Source organism: Phyllopteryx taeniolatus, chromosome 12, assembly GCF_024500385.1.
Source record: "Phyllopteryx taeniolatus isolate TA_2022b chromosome 12, UOR_Ptae_1.2, whole genome shotgun sequence".
NCBI classification, from domain to species: Eukaryota; Metazoa; Chordata; class Actinopteri; order Syngnathiformes; family Syngnathidae; genus Phyllopteryx; species Phyllopteryx taeniolatus.
Genome location: NC_084513.1, coordinates 15,906,443 through 15,922,635, shown reverse-complemented (window position 1 = coordinate 15,922,635; position 16,193 = coordinate 15,906,443). Strand labels below are relative to the sequence as shown.

The 16,193-nt window shown below is 38.8% G+C and overlaps 3 protein-coding genes across 9 annotated transcripts; 1 reads left to right on the top strand and 2 right to left on the bottom strand.

Moving 5' to 3' along the window:
- Nucleotides 1-74: 74 nt before the first annotated feature.
- Nucleotides 75-4,453, bottom strand: LOC133486996 (claudin-14-like). Of its 3 annotated transcripts, none has more exons than XM_061792919.1 (4): nt 4,437-4,453; nt 3,705-3,789; nt 1,103-3,524; nt 75-1,008 (listed from the first exon to the last, which is right to left on the bottom strand). In XM_061792919.1, exons 3-4 carry the CDS (start codon nt 1,334-1,336, stop codon nt 502-504), a joined length of 741 nt encoding a protein of 246 aa, XP_061648903.1. In that variant the 5' UTR covers nt 1,337-3,524; nt 3,705-3,789; nt 4,437-4,453; the 3' UTR covers nt 75-501. The 3 variants fall into 3 exon arrangements, with proteins under 3 accessions (XP_061648903.1, XP_061648902.1, XP_061648904.1); XM_061792918.1 differs by lacking the exon at nt 4,437-4,453 and having other exon boundaries at nt 1,103-1,364; nt 1,994-3,524; nt 3,705-3,937; XM_061792920.1 differs by lacking the exon at nt 4,437-4,453 and having other exon boundaries at nt 1,103-2,167; nt 3,427-3,524; nt 3,705-3,937.
- A 935-nt stretch (nt 4,454-5,388) lies between these two features.
- On the top strand, nt 5,389-10,252 carry LOC133486995 (F-box only protein 47-like). 2 transcript variants are annotated; one of them, XM_061792915.1, is made up of 11 exons: nt 5,389-5,487; nt 5,950-6,112; nt 6,392-6,553; nt 6,761-6,837; nt 6,930-7,004; nt 7,093-7,204; nt 7,431-7,604; nt 7,677-7,826; nt 8,958-9,100; nt 9,882-10,041; nt 10,117-10,252. In XM_061792915.1, exons 2-11 carry the CDS (start codon nt 5,956-5,958, stop codon nt 10,215-10,217), a joined length of 1,311 nt encoding a protein of 436 aa, XP_061648899.1. In that variant the 5' UTR covers nt 5,389-5,487; nt 5,950-5,955; the 3' UTR covers nt 10,218-10,252. The 2 variants fall into 2 exon arrangements, with proteins under 2 accessions (XP_061648899.1, XP_061648901.1); XM_061792917.1 differs by having other exon boundaries at nt 5,390-5,642.
- Nucleotides 9,797-14,400, bottom strand: LOC133486997 (ADP-ribosylation factor-like protein 6). 4 transcript variants are annotated; one of them, XM_061792921.1, is made up of 9 exons: nt 14,100-14,400; nt 13,947-13,997; nt 13,791-13,852; nt 13,614-13,682; nt 13,277-13,371; nt 11,841-11,970; nt 11,465-11,520; nt 11,314-11,326; nt 9,797-11,005 (listed from the first exon to the last, which is right to left on the bottom strand). In XM_061792921.1, exons 1-9 carry the CDS (start codon nt 14,220-14,222, stop codon nt 10,972-10,974), a joined length of 633 nt encoding a protein of 210 aa, XP_061648905.1. In that variant the 5' UTR covers nt 14,223-14,400; the 3' UTR covers nt 9,797-10,971. The 4 variants fall into 4 exon arrangements, with proteins under 4 accessions (XP_061648905.1, XP_061648906.1, XP_061648907.1 ...); XM_061792922.1 differs by lacking the exon at nt 11,314-11,326 and having other exon boundaries at nt 9,797-10,022; XM_061792923.1 differs by lacking the exon at nt 13,947-13,997.
- Nucleotides 14,401-16,193: the final 1,793 nt, after the last annotated feature.

Here is a 16,193-nt window from a genome sequence, read left to right as displayed (position 1 = left end):
TAAATATTGTTAAAAGAGTTGTGCAAATGAGATAAACGACCTGCGCGCACACAGTGAATGTACGAAATGATGGATGACATTTGAGGAGCACATTTTATTGTTGTCCTATCATAAGTGTTTAAATAAACCATCAAAAGACATTTTACATTAGTGATTTTCCCGACGTTACTTAGTTACAAAGTATTCTTAGAACTGACACAATTATGCATTATGTAGTTGCATTGTCTTTCGGAAAGTATTTTAATAGAAATACTTTCAAAAGTGAAAACAATCTGGTCTGCATTAACAGGGTCGTTATAACAGCCTCCTTGGTTGGCGCCACTGTTTCTATCTACTGATGAATGTCGCCATCTAGTGGTACTTTAGCCACGTTCTAGTGTAATGGGTTGGGTTTCTGTGTGTGAATGGAAAAGTTGACTTGCCTGTGAGTACCATATCTTAATTCCCTTCAGTGCAGTGGCGTAAGCGTGCCCGTGTTAAGCAAGCACTTCCACGCGGACATTAGACATAGTTATTAAGTCTGTAGCCACTGCTGGAGACAGAGCAAAGTGAGGGGGCACGATTACCCTTGAGGGCCTCTGGAGGATTGTATGGGGGAGCCGGGGGGTAGGTGTTGTTCATATAAGGAGGAGGGGATGAAGGCGGTCTCCTCTGCCTTTGGGGTCGCCCCCGCGACCGCTCGCCGCTGCTACTCCAGCACAGTACCAGTCCCCCGCACAAACTGAGGCAGGCTGACGCGTAACCGAGATACACCGCTAGCCCAATCTCGTACTTCATGGCGCTTGGAAGGAAGGGGTCATAAAAATCCACGATGATGTCATTGGTGGTCCAGGATACAGTGGTCAAGCAGAGTAAACCAGCACAGAGAAAACAGATCCCTCCGCTCATCACCAGAGGGGACTTGATTAATGAGCCTTGGGCAAAGTAGGTGCACTTCATCCCCATCACAGAAACCGCAATTGCCAGGACTGAAGTCACACAGGACAGCACCATGAGTGCACGGGCAGCCTAAATGATGAGGCAAAACGACATTCTTTTCACTTGTACTCTAATGAAGAAGCATACAAGCTCGAACAAAAAGTGCGCGAGCGCAATACTGTACCTGCATGTCCTGTGGCAGCGCCAGGAGAGATCTATACACCTCACACTGATAAATGCCCGTGCTGTGCCACACGCACTCCATCCACAGGCCTTTCATGTAGCCTGTGGCCGTGATGATGTTTGGGCCCACGTGTGCCGAGCTGCGCCAGTGTGGGAGCAGAGTGGCAACTAGACTTCCCACAAACCCGAGCAGGCTCAAGAAGAAACCCAGGACCTGAACTGCCGTGCTGGCCATGTTTCACTTACTTGGAAAAACTCCCAAGCTGCAAAAGTAGTTTCAAATCCCAAGCAGTTGAAGATCACAGAAGGTTATTGTGAGCAAGTGTAATCAGCAGCTACAACTTTAGGTACACCTGCCTAATCTAACAAGATCCAGTACAGTGTATGAAATATTGTGTCTTTACATATTTTGACAATTCTGCAGCATGGTGAACAAGTGGTTAGCTCATCTGCCTCACAGATGTGAGGTTTTCAAATTTGAATTCCGGGTTCTCTGGCCTCTGCATTTCAAAACCATCCATATTTAACATTCACAAGAAAAAAGAAAAAGAAACAGATAAATATATATTGTAGTGATATTTAATTTATTTTGTCTTTATTAGCATATTTGGGATTGGAGTATCCAAAAGTACATTACTTTACATGACTTTAATATTATGGTACTTGGATTACGTTACTAACTACATTTTTGAACAGGTAACTAGTAACTGTATTGGAATACATTCTGAAAGTAACCTTCCTAGCACTAATTAATAACTCCCTGGCACTATAATTCAAAACTGAGCATGTGTTTTTGGGGAAAATGTTTCATACAGCTCCCGTTGGACTGAATGGGTGTACCTAATGATCATAGCTCAAATCCAGAAAAAAAGCTGTATGGGCAATAAAGTACCTTCAACGGCAGATGCTTCTTCCAGTTAAGGCCACTGTCCCCAGTAGTACAGTGAATTCCAGCGAGCTTACATTTTGTCACGGACTCCGAGCCAATCCACAAGTGTGCAAAGCGAAGGAGCTGAAAGTATTCTGGCATCGGTCTCCGCTGAGTGGCAGGTGTCTACAACTGTAACTAATGAGAGCAGCGTTCAGTTTAATGCTTCTCTCAGGAGGGCACACCGCAGTAGTCTATTTGCAAACATCCTCCCCACCCCTCCCCTCAGGAGAGAAGAAATTAAACATTGACAGAAACCACCCAAGCTTGAAGTACTGTACTGATATAAACCACTAACTTGGAAAATGCTTACACTATGAAGGTTGCGTGAGAGCATAATGAACTCTGCAATAGTCTGACCAATTATATAATTTCGGATGTGATCTGACACTAGCTCACTTAGCACTTATGCGGTGGGAATTTTAAGTTCAGCATTTACCTCCTTTGCCTTTGTCCTGCTGCGTGTTCTGAACATAAGGTCAAGGGGAGAAGAATCTCGAGAAATGACTTGGCTGTTTCACAACAAAGGCGAGCTAAATTTGGAACCTCACAGCTTTTGTTCATTACACAAATACCACATTCGGTATAAAGTTCATTGTTCTTAGTTATCAAGACGTAACACACAATGGTCCATGTATTTAACCACCAAAATAAGTACATCTTTGGTAACGCTTTGTTAAGTGAGAAAAGAGAAAAAACTGTGGAACCTCTAAGTTGAAAAGGCAATCCTTTTCAGGATGCTGCTTGATTTCTGATTAGTTTGTTTCCCGTGAGACTTTGGGCAGTATACACAAACCAGCTTGAGTGAAAAACAAACTAACTAAAAAATATGTTGCTTTGGCGCTGTTTAAATTGGAGATGGAAAAAAAAAAAAAACTTTTAAAAACATGTACCCAAGTTGAAGTTGGCACACGTCTCAGTTTAGTGTGAGGCTAAGTTTGAAATGTTTACACTTGGATGTTAATAAGTGTGACGCAAGAAGTTGACTCCTTTGCCCAAACTCCTCTCCTCAATACAATATGTGCTACACCTAGGCCACATCATCAGGGTCACATATTTTATTTTAGTTGATCTTTATTTAGTCTTATTACACAGCCATTAACTTATTATTTTTTGTTTTACAAACAACAATTGACACTTTACACATTTCATGATGTCACCAATTTGTCTTGCTGAACGGAACATTTTGATTTACATCATTAGATTACACTGTTACAGGAAAATCTGCTTTGAAATATAGACAAATTGGATGTCGACAAACATCCTGGAACAGACTGCGTTCAACATTGGAGGTTCCTTTATATTTCGTTTGCTACCGGGTGAAATGAGTGAAATTAGACAACAAAAGCCATGAAGGAGACAAAAACTATGAATAAATGACTGTAGTAAAAACACACCTGAACACTCGCCACATGGTAAAAGCAGTACTAGAGATCGACCCAGGGTCACAGGGGCGCAGAAGGTGCATTTGGCTTGAAACAATCCACACGTCGTACTTAAACAAAAAGTCATACAAAATGTCAGAAATGATGTCAGTTTTGTGATGGCTTGTTGTAAACTGATAACTGAAACTGTCCTGTTCAGAATAGTTAATATAACCATACATACATACATACATTTGAAAATTAAACACACAGGTGAACTATTGACACGTGTATGTCAATGTGGTACATACTGTGAGGTTGGGCCCTTGTAGTCATTAAAAACAGAAGTCGATCTCTCGTCTCCTGTTAGGAACATCGCTGCCCTTGGTGGTCCATCTGCAACCAAAGGACACAACCTGCTGGAGGACAAATCAATTTTTCCAGCACTTCCTAGAATTCAGTTCACTGTATATGCTCAATTCTGAGCCGATGATCCTCTGCGAAGCGTGCCTGTGGTCTGGGAGACGCCATTTAAATGTGGAACACCTAATAGTCTTAGTTTGACAGAATAATCCTGTGATTAGCAGCTGAGCATAGCTGTTGTGCAATGTGCTTGAGGATAACACAATGTATTTGGGTGCCCCTGAGCCACATATATACATTGTCTTGCGTGACACACATCTTTGCAAACTTACTGTATCATGAACCCAATAACTTAGAAACCTCTTACAGACATTGTAAATCAGGCCTTCTTTTTTTGGTTGCCGAGCTCACAATTGCACACTATTGGATAAAGAGACCAAAATTCCCACAGACACTCTAAAATGCTCTCGGTCAGGAGTGTGACATTTTGTTTTCATTGCTGGCCACAGCGTAGTTATGGGTGGCCCCAGGAAGTTCCTTAAATTGGTAAAATCACCGTATCTTGGTTGCAAGGTCAAGGTTCACATTCGATATACAGTAGTATATGCAGTCGTAAGGAAACAAATATTTTCTTTTGTAGAAAGTGTGTGGGTACAGGGCAAAACAGTCATACTTCTTACCTACACTATTATGTTCTGTGTGGGATCTCCAATACTGTAATTGCTCCATCATATTCAATAATTGCCGCTGCAGTTAATTATAATTTTGATGACAGATAACCAGCATTGAACAGAAGTCAAGGAAAATTGCTGTTTTAGCTGCGAGGTGACACTTGATACACATTTTTAGTTCCAGTAGTTGTACAGTAATTGACAGGTTCCCAAAACATTTGCCCAACATGTACCACATTTAAAACATACAATTACAATCAAACATTAGAATGAAGCTTGTGGCTATGCATTCAGCTGGTTGATTTTTATTATTTTTTAAATGCAGTACTTTTACTACTTGTAATACCTTTCTTGTAAAGTACATTTTCTACTTTTCAGGTACAGTACTGCAGTAATGCAATACATTTGCATTTTATCTTTAAGAACTGTTTGTTTTTAAACATTTAAGTAGGAAAGGGTTAATAATGTATAGTGTAGTGCAGTACAGTTAAAAAAAAATATATTTTTTTAAAAATACATACTGCACCAAATAGTCCCAACCAAAGCAGGCGGCTTGAGTCTCTACTTAACCCTTTAACAATAAATAAAAAATAGTTTGTGTTCTATATTTCTTTGGGTATTTATAACAAAAATCTGATGATATCATTGGATGGAAAAAATTGGCATAATAATGGAAATAATAGGAAGAAGAGTCACATTTATTTAATTTTTTTAAAGAAACACAGTTCAGAGTTTTGGGAAATTGGATTCACTGTTGTTGTTTTGTTTTGTAATATTTACTACTGTTCTCTTTCAATGCATGGAAATATTGCTACTAACGTGACATATACCGAAGTGACTACTTCTATCTATCTTATCTGTGCTGGTTCAACAGCACAACTGTATTTGTGTTGTAACATTAAAAGATGTTATAAAAATTTCATCAAAAAAAAAAAAAAAATAGTTTTTTCAAATAGATTATTTGCTTTCTTATGATTGGACGAGCTGGTAGTTGGGTTAAATTTAATTGAGGGCATGCAGCATATATCACAAACTCATTTCAGAGGTGTCATTTATACAGGTAAAGCTGCTTTGTTAACTGTTTACTATACCATACATTAATTTACCGATGTACGTTTTGATATCACTCAATAAATAAGGATATTGAACACCGAGTGTCATTAAATAAAAAGCTATTGATATAGCATTGCGGCTTCACGCAAGTTCAAAAAATTGGTGAGTTTCTTGTTTTTTATTTGTACAAACAATAACATAAGCGTGTTAGAAGTTAATTGATAAACAATTAACTGGAAATATACCGCTATTACTTCGTTTAAGAGCTTTTTTTTGTGTTACAGAAAATACACAGCATCAGTATAACCTAGCTATAGCACGCTAACTCGCTAGCAAGCTAAATAAGGGAGTATTTTGCCAAATGTTTCACTACTATCTGCTCCCAGTGAATACACCCAAATAATTGTATTGCGTACGTTTATCTAAAGCAAATACAAATGAGTAAAGGGAGTTTCTTGACATTTTCCAGTGAATAATGGCGAGAGGAAAAGCAGGAACGCACACGCCGAGTCCGCCCATTTGGACTTTCGGTCGGGGAACTGTCACGACCCGCAGTCAGCTGAAAGACAGCAGAAACTTCTTCCAGAAACTTCCACTGGAGGTCTTTCATATGATTCTGGACAACCTGTCAGGTAAGGTGCGGCAAGGTGCACAGAATAGGAGTCCAATCTGAACGTACTCGTAAACTAAACGGATAGAAAAAAAAATTAATACTTGTAACTATTTAAAGTAGCGATTCAGTTTACAGACGGAGCCATAAACTGACTGAACTGATAGTTAATTTTTGCACTGTCAAACTAAATTGACCACTGTTACCTTTTAAATAATATAATGTAGCTTTTTGATTTTGTTTTGTTTTGCTTTTAATTCTTTATCAAGCGTACTTTTTTTTTTTAATGTGTATTTGGCAGTGCTGGAGGTCAGTGTGTTCTGTTTAGCGTCCAAGCAGATGAATAGATATGTGGTGGACTATATCAGCACCCTGGCCTGGAAGAGAAAACTGATGCACCGAAACTTTCATAACACCAGCTGCCCTGAACAGGAATGTTTTGGTGAACATTTCAGAGACCTGGGTAAGCAGTTGTGGAGATTTACAGAATTTTGCCATTTACAGCTCCAGTACTGAAACAGTGAACAGTCAAAGCAAAATTTAGAGAAGTTCACATTACGTTCACCTATGTAAAGTTCATCCTGAAATTTCACCCGAAAGCCCCTTATCCCTAACTTTTTGTGAGTAGTGAACTGTAGCTATATCAGTATTGTTCTCATGTTGCCTTCAGGTGTGTTGTTCAAACGATGCACCATGTTGCTACCTACAAAAGAGAGGCTGAAATGTATCCTGTACAAATTTTCACAGGTAGGAAACGTGAAAAGACATTTGGTGAGATATATTGTGAGCAATCTTTTATACATTGATTAATTTACATGAATTTTTAATGTCGTTTGCAGGTTCCTTGCTTCCTGCGGGAGACGTGCGCCGCACCAGACTGCATTGGTTTGTTTAGATATGGAGTTTTTCTGCAGGTGAACGCTCAAATGATGGATGGATAACTAGATACAACAGAAAACCTGCTCAATACAAATGCTTTTTTCCTATTGATTTCTTTTACAGACCATGATCGCAGGGTGGGATGAGTTTGAGTGCCAAAGAGTTTTCCAATTCCTGTGTGAAGTGACCGATTTGCTGCATAAAATTGAGACAATCACTACTACTGAAAAACCTGGTATGGGTCTCTAAAATAAAGCTTTCCCCAAACTGGTCAATAGGCGACCGGACTTGGAACCTTGTCTCCCAAAAATATGTATTCTTACTTACTTGACTGGCTCCCACAGAGCCCTAGCTGACCTCAAACCCCTCAAACATGTTTTGGGTGAGCAAAATGTTTGTGCAAAGAAGATGTTTGAAGAAAAACAGAACATCATGCATTGATTTCCTCACTGTGTCTGCAGGGCTGAAATGTTTAGAAGAGCTGGAGCTCCGCTACTTCTGCCGCAAGGTTTTGCTGGACCTGTCGCCGAACCAATCAGACTGTCGATTTTGGCTCCTGCAGCTCTTGAAGCCCTGGCCCTTGTTCAAGCAAGCGCACCTACTGTTAATCCTATATGGGCCACAGCTGTCCGAAGGTAAGGTAACTCTCATTCACCCCGGCCTGTGGTGTAAAGCAACAGGTGGGCAGGGTTTACTCCTCCTTTCAGGCGCCATCAGTTGGCAGGATCTCGTAGAACGGGAGCTGCCTCAGGATGCTCTCTGGAACCTGGCCAGGGCCATCCTTCTGCTCTTCAACAAACCGGTAATCAAAGACTGGACCATGCAGTCAACCCTAGCAGTCTTCGAGGAGATCGTTGGTAACGCCATCCATTTTCTATAACGTTTGTCCTTGTTTTGGTCATGGGTGAGCTGGATGTGGATGTTTTTTTTTACATTCATGTACATGTATTACAGCTCTTGAAAAAAAATTAACAGACCACTGCAAAATGATCAGTTTCTCTCATTTTGCTATCTCCCTGTGTACGTAAATGTGAGAGTAAAATTAACATTTTAGTTTTACTCTGTAAACTACTGACAACAACGCCCACATTTTAAATATTGTCATTTAGAGCAGTGGTTCTTATACTTTTTTTTCTTCTTTAGTACCGCCTTAAAAAATACTTTGCTCTCCAAGTACCACCATCATGACCAACATTAAAATACAGTAGCGTAATAGACTGAAGTATTCATCAAAAACAAAACAGAGGTTTTATTCTTCAATAGTACCATATATTTAATATTAGTGTAAGACACTGTAACATTATGCAGTTAGAACATAGGCACTGCACTTAAATAAAGGGGAAAAAAATGTAATTAAATAATGATTCAATTAAAATGTGCTGCCCGTAAAAAATCTATAAAAAATTGACCTAAATGAAAGTTTGAAAACAAACAGTTCTTAAAGATTAAATGCAAATGTATGTACTAAAAAAGTTAAATACAACTGAACTGTACTTAGGCGGTGATTCTTCACATTATATGCAGAAAATGAAAAATGGTTAAATTACCTAAAATGTTCTCCCAACCCCCCAAAGTCAATATATATTGAAAGATGCAGAGATGTTATGTAACTTACTGATGGTTTTTTTTTTTCCGACATGGACACCACCCGAGGTTATGAGTTGACATTAGCGACTCGTCCATTATTGTTTTTGTTAAAAATGAAATTCCATGTACAGTGCCACGCTGGATCACGTGGCTAGCACGTCTGGCTCACAGTTGAGAGGTTTGGGTTTGAATCTCGGCTCAGGCCTTCTTCGTAGATTTTGCTTGGGTGGGTTTCCTCAAACAAAAACATTTGTTAGATGAATTGAAGACTCTACGCTGTCCTTAGGTGTGAATGTGAGTGTCTCAAGATAAGCAAAGGATTGCACGAATGAAACATGTTCATATACATCAAAACAAATGGAATGAGCTGATTTGTTTGATGCTGTGTTCTACATTTGCAGTCATTCCTCAGCCATGGCACGTGGAGAATGTCGCTCGGCTCTTGGTGGTATGTGGCAAGAGGTTTTGCTACACTGTCTTGGCCAGCAGGGCTCAACTGGGACTCATCAGAGATATTGCCAAAGTCATTGTCTACATTATTCTGGTTGGTACTGATGTTATTTGTATCCTTAATCCAAAAGAGGACAAAAAAAAACAAACAACATTTTTAGGGATTATTGTTCTATTACAGTATATCTAAGGAAGAGGCATATTCATTCCAATTCAACTTAATTTTGTCACTTTTTGGGATGCAGGATGTACACCACTGTTTCCCAACCTTTTATTAAGCCAAGGCACCCATTTCACATTAGAAAAATCTCACAGCACACCACTGAACCAAGTCACAAAAAGTATGAATACTGAAATAATGATGCTCTCGTCTTCATTTACTCACACATTTACTGACTCATTGTGAAATTCTGGCTTGTTTAATTGAACACAAAGCTGATATACTCGCAGGAAGACATGACTTATTCAATTGTATAAATGGAAACAGGTGGCTATACAGGTTTATTGTCCCCTCTGTCATCTAACCTGCTCTAATTGTTCTGCCTGTCACTATATGTCAATGGCGTAGACAGAGAAACAAAGATATATTTCCAATGAAACAATTTGATGACAGATTTAAGTGAAATTAGATCATTTCCCACAGCATCCCTGGTGTTGCTGTTGTCTGTGACAGTTTTGAAGGACAATTCTGTATGGATTTGTTTATATATTTATTGAATTGGAGAGTACTCACAAACTCTGACACTTCGGAATTGTTAGGGCCAGATACAGTAAGAAGAATTTTACCCCCTTGAAGTGGCAACAAAACTTCACATTTATTGTAACTGTCTGCCATTTTGAAAACAAGCTTATTTTTCTCTATCTCTAATATGTAGGTGTGTGAAAAGGACGGCTATGAAATGAATTGGGTGGTAAATGTGGTACAGCAGCTCCACAAGGGCTTCAGCTCAGATGTCCAAAAGTTCACCTTCATCCGCCATCTGGAGAACATGTTCTCAGACGTCATCGCTGAGCTTCTGTACATGTATGTAGACGGTAAGTTGGGTCAGCGCGCCTCTTCTTTACATGACACCCCATCAAAAATTAATTAATGCTATTCCATGTTTCCAGGAAACCGTCCTGACAACAGGGACATTTTCACGGCCACGTGTCTTCTCCTGGACGCCAGTGCTCGATTTCATGCGAAATTCTTCCATGTGTTGCTTAAATAGGAACGATGCAAAGGCACTTGCCGGGAGAATATTACACAAAGTAAAGAAAGTTTGTTTAGGTTACGTTTCAATGATGAATGTATTTGTCACGAAGGATGTATTTAATATTTATTATAAAAGAAAATATTTATTGACATTGTTTATTTATTTGCACTGACTCTCTGTCATTGAGGTTGTAATGCAGTTTGTTCATGTGATTAATGTTGTATTTGTAGAGTTTGTTCATATGGGACTATTTTCCATAGTCAGTGTTTGCCATAGTAATGTGGTCAGAAAGTTTGGAATCCAAAGTTGTATTATTAAAGCGCTTTGTAAAAGAAAAAAGAGATTATGCAATCTTTAAATACGTAACAAAGCTTTTTATTGTCCTCCATCATAAAACATTGTTGATAGAAAAATGTGTATAAATGCATGAAAAAAACTTTTTCATAAATACTAGGATGGTACTGATATTGTTGCATGCAGATCAAAATGTCATTCAAACTCTATTTCCGTCCTTGGTGTCAAAAGACTATTTTTTATTTCATACCAATGATAATATTGTAACATGTTAGCATTTGAGAACATCTATCTATCTATCTATCTATCTACCTAAGCCTAACGGGTAACAAAATCGTTTCGTACAAATACTGTAATACTACAGTATTTGCAAAAATATATCTTAGCATGCATTGAAAATACCTACTGCGTACCCTACGACACAAAGCTTTCTCAATGAAGTTTGAGCGTCCAACTGTCCATCTCCATTTGCATTTCACTCATTCAACTGGTCGTTGTTTTGATATGACCTTGTTAAAGGTAAAAAAAAAAAAAACATTTGAAGTTAGCTGATTACCCTTATTCCAATTAAAATGTACAAAAAAAAGGGGATTTCTTGTGAAACAACATTTAAAACAGATGCTACTGAAAGACAAGGAAGTTACTCTCCTAAAGGGAGTGAGTGAGGGTGGGGGGTAAATTGTGCCTGGTAATATTTTGGTTGTTCTTGTGAATTAAGATCCTTAGGTGTTGTTTAACTTTAATATACTGATTTTGTGGACAAAGCACACAACACAAAACTGCTACAATAATCACAGAACGGCGATACAGTACTTACTGTGCGATTTGTTCTATGGGTATAAAACAAGACAAGTCTAAATAAGGATGGTAGTCAGGATGCAGATAATATTATTCATTGAAATACATGATTAGCATAAAACATATTTTAGAATACTATGACTGTATAGCATTATAAATGCACACGTTACCTTGAAGCCAGTCCATCCCTTCCTGCAGGCCTTCTCCCTCGATAGCATTGCTAGCACTTCAGGGACCAAAAGAGCAGGTTGAGGATTTAATCGTCTCCTAGCGCACGTTCACTTTCACAACTTGAACATTTAAAGCTGCCGAGCTCCTCATCCATCTGCCTTCCATCTGTCTAATGAGTAAACAAGTTGGCAAACATCTATAAAAGAGTCACTCAGGTTCAAGTCTATGCTGCTGTCCAGGCCAATTATATTTAACCAGATTCCTGAGTTCAGCCATTTCATTTCAAGGGCACTTCCTTTAAAATAAATAAATAAATAAATAAAAATGAAAAATATGGATCTAATAAACAGAATGTGAGTAAATGTGAAGTATTACCAGATGTGCCAAGGTTTGTCTTTGATATTCTCCAAACACAACATCTGGGAGACCTTGACAGATGACATGGCATCACGTAGATCCATCTTGTTTGCAAAGAACAACACGGGCAGCTTTTTATTGCAAATATCTGCATGGTAACACAATGAAAAAAGTTGAATCTTCAGCAAAAATGGAGGCTACAACAAATAATCTGAAAAAGTCAAGTTTACAAGTCATTCAAAATGAACCTAAACCCACAAGTGGTGGCCATTTGTGAGTCACAGTTTACAGTGAAAAAAAACAAGTTTCAATTGCTGCACATATTCATGGCTCTTACACATCATCAGGGTGGAAAACAATCAATTTATAGGGCACTTGGAAATGGCAAAAGCGCACACGCACACAAACTGACCAATATAAAAAAAGGTTTGACCATGTGTCATGGAGTGTTATCATGTTTTGTCAAACCAAGGGTACAAAAAATCCCCCAAAAAACCAAACCATGCTGTAGTAGCTTCCATGTGCTAGTTAGTGAAATACAGTTGCGCATCAAAACAATTTTCCTGTAGCAAATAATTGATACACACTAGTCATTGTTATATACAAGTTCCAGGGTCAATTGTAACCATCCTAAATTCAGAGTACAAACCATTTTTAACATTAATAACAGTGAGGCACGTGCAGACATTTTTGGGGGCAGGTGCTCAAGCCAAAAATAGGGAACCCATCACCAAAATTATTCATAAAATTAAGAAAAAACAGTGGTATGTATTTAATTTGTAACTGTATGTACAGTATTTATTTCTGTTAACACAATCAGTAACAGTCAATAATACCACTATGAACAAAAAAGCACACCCCTGTTCAAATGGTAGGTAGAAATAATTATAATATTAATTAATTAATAATTATTCCCACAATAAGTTAACCTACAGCCTGTAAAACCCAATTGAAAAACTATTTACAGGTTGAAAGTAAAAATAAACAACTGAGATAACAAGTTGTGCTCACATTCAAACTCATGTTAAATGGGAGTCAGCACACACCTGCCATCATTTGTGTGCCAAAAAGTCTGTCCAAAAATGTCTGTCCACGTGCCTGATACCTCGAGTGAAGCATGCTGGTGGGAGCATCATGAACAGGGGCTGTTTTTTATTTTTTTTCCAGCTGGAAATGGGGCCTTGGTCAAGGTGGAGAGATTTAGGAAATGTTCTGAATAGCAGTTAGTGTAAGCAAGCAAGTGTAAGTGTAAGTGTAAGAACATCACACTCGTGCCTACACATTATCTGAGTTGTTTATTCTTAATTGCCCCTACCCCTTTATTACTGTAACTAACAAAAACAAATATACTCTGAACACTTTTTGGGGGGAGGTGGTATCTGGTGTAAAAAGTACGAGAATCACTTATTTTGGCACTGTTAATATTATAGTATTGTAGGGATCTTGTACTCTACCTCCATGGTTGAGAAGAGTGTCGAGCTCCTCTTTGGCAACCACCATTCTAAGTTTGTCATTGCTGTCGATGACAAATACGATGGCGTGGCTTTCTCTGAGGAGGAAACGAGGATGTTTTAATGATTGTTAGAAATGAACAATGCTGTGCGCGCATACTTGTAATAATGCTCTGAGGAGGAAACAAGGACAGATTGCATTGAGATGTTTTAATGATTGTTAGAAATGAGCAATGCTGTGCGCGCATACTTGTAATAGTGCTCTGAGGAGGACACAAGGACAGATTGGATTGAGATGTTTTAATGATTGTTAGAAATGAGCAATGCTGTGTGCGCATACTTGTAATAGTGCTCCCACAGGTTTCTGTATCTGCTTTGGCCAGACATGTCGAATACTGTGAAGGAAAGGCTGCATATGTAGAAAAAGAACAACCGCATCAGAATCAGTTGAAAATGATGGCTATTAACCAGTTCAAAAAGGAAATTCTTATGTATATTTAAAATGTCTGATGGCTACCTTGAACTCTTGAACTTTTCAATGTTGAAGCCAATTGTTGGGACTATTTCTTGTCCCGGTGTCTGCATGCAGACACGCACGTGTACACACAAAACAGAAAAGTATTGACAAATATGTCAGCATATAAATGTGTATTCGAAGTATGATAGTCTTTACCTGACTAACATGTTTCCACTCCTCTGAGAATGGGCCTAAACGATTCGAATGCTGAAAACAAGCAATCAATGAACGACTGCAAAGTAATGTAGTGCTGACTTTTGTTGTTGCCCTGTTAGTTCTAGAAGGTTCAGATCAGTAGTGAGTACTTACATTAGCTGGTTTCAGCCGGTTGATGATTGTAGTTTTGCCGCTGTTGTCCAGTCCCAGACACAAAACATTGACTTCCTTCTTCCTCAGGCCGAGCCAGCCCGACAGTTTATCCAGCAGCCCCATTAAACCCAATTGATGCTAAACTTTTGAAATATACTACGCATCACCCCATTAATTGAATGATAACTGGAAATACAACTTGCTGTTTTAAAAAAAGAAATCCCAACCGAAGGCAAACAAGTGTGTTCGCTGTATTTGGAGCGAATGCTGTAACATGCTGAGATGCTGCCCACGCATCCCAGCTGGCAACAGCTAATCCTATTAGTTGGAATTAAGATCTGCAAACCACCCGGTGACCTGATCATGTTAGTGTGCACCTTCCCAGGCCTTTCCTCCAGAAGAATTTGATTCATTACTGTAATGCGTTGGTCTGCTTGACGACAGCCACAACAACAACGGCTGCTGATCTTGAGCCTATTTTGCACTCACTCACAGCCTGACTCCCTGTGTTCTTCACAGTCCCATTGAATTCATCTGTAAAGGTTGGTGCTGCAAAACCAAGGTTAGAATTTGTAATGAAGGAATTGACCTTTCAACAGGTCAACTTTGGAGTTGAGCAGTACAACAGCTCCACCTCTTGACTTATTGGCTGCTCATTTTATACGTTAAATGAAATTGTTGTTTTACTGACATTTGTTTGTGTAACAACAGAACACTTGTGACACTGCCACTGTATAAAAAATGTCTTAGCTTAAGTAATGCTATACTGAACATACTGTAGAGTAGCTTGAATGCCACTCAGTAGACTAAACATCAGAGCTAATGCTGACTTAAAAAAAAACATCAATTTATGTTTGTTTAAACAGCTGTTTGTTAGCAAGTTGCCATTAAGCAAGCTTCTGTTGGGTGCATCATTCCATTGTTGTCACAGTGACGCAACAGGCGAAAACGGCTTCTTCCTTGTCCCATGTGCCACCCCTCTCCAAAGTTGGTCAGAATTGGTTTTGTATTCTTGTAGTGCTCGAACCCAGTAGCCTACCGTTTGGTACGGCCCTTATTGGACCATGGTTTTTCGGTTTTGCACTTGTGTTGGGTTAAATAAACAAAACATGATGGTCCTCCTCGCTATCCCTAATCAAGTGGCCATCCCTTACGGATAGAACCTTTTCGCTACTTGAAGTCACCACGAAAGGATGAAAAAAACATGAGAATGTTGTGCTGATGTAATTTGCTTTGCTAAAATATGTTAGTATATGCTTCATTTTATATTGTTGATATACAATTTTGGTGTAAAAGTAAATTCCTTTGTATGCACTAAATTCAAGGGTCAGAGTTTTAAGAGCCATTTTTTACTTAAGATTTTACACTTTTTGTCCCCCATATGCACAAAAGATTCTACTGCATTTTGGCGACAGTGAATATCTTTATTTTTTTTTAAGCATTTGTTAAAGCTAACTTTTTTTCTATCTAGTAATGATTTCTCTCTTGTAGCCAGACTGTTACAATGAGGTGTCAAATGTCAGACTGTCGCATTCTTTGTTTTTTAATTTATATACCAAAACAAAAACCGCGACCACGAAACAGTGATATGAACTGAACAATGAATTTGGAACCATTCCACCCCTATAATCTTGCAATAATCCTATCGACTGTATCAGTCATATTGAGGGTCTTACTTTGTCAAAATGATCATTTAGACCAGGGGTGTCAAACTTCTTTTTGTCACGGGCCACATTGTAGTTATGACTTCCCTCGGAGGGCCGCTACAACTGTGAACCCATATAAATGAAAGATTACCTCCTATACTGTAATTACATACAGTATACACAACACATTGATGAATAGCCAGTTTTGAAATCGGAAGCCTATAAAAACATGTTTTTCAACTATTACACTTCTTTTCAAAGGGGCATTGGTAACAAAAAAATGCTTGCAAATATCTCAATGGTATTACACCAGAACACAATGAGAGATTTTGATTTGCTTTCGCGGGCCACATAAAACTATGTGGCGGGCCGGATCCGGCCCACTGGCCACCAGTTTGACGCTGGTGATTTCGACAATAATGCCAGCTAGCAAAGCAAGACTTGTGGA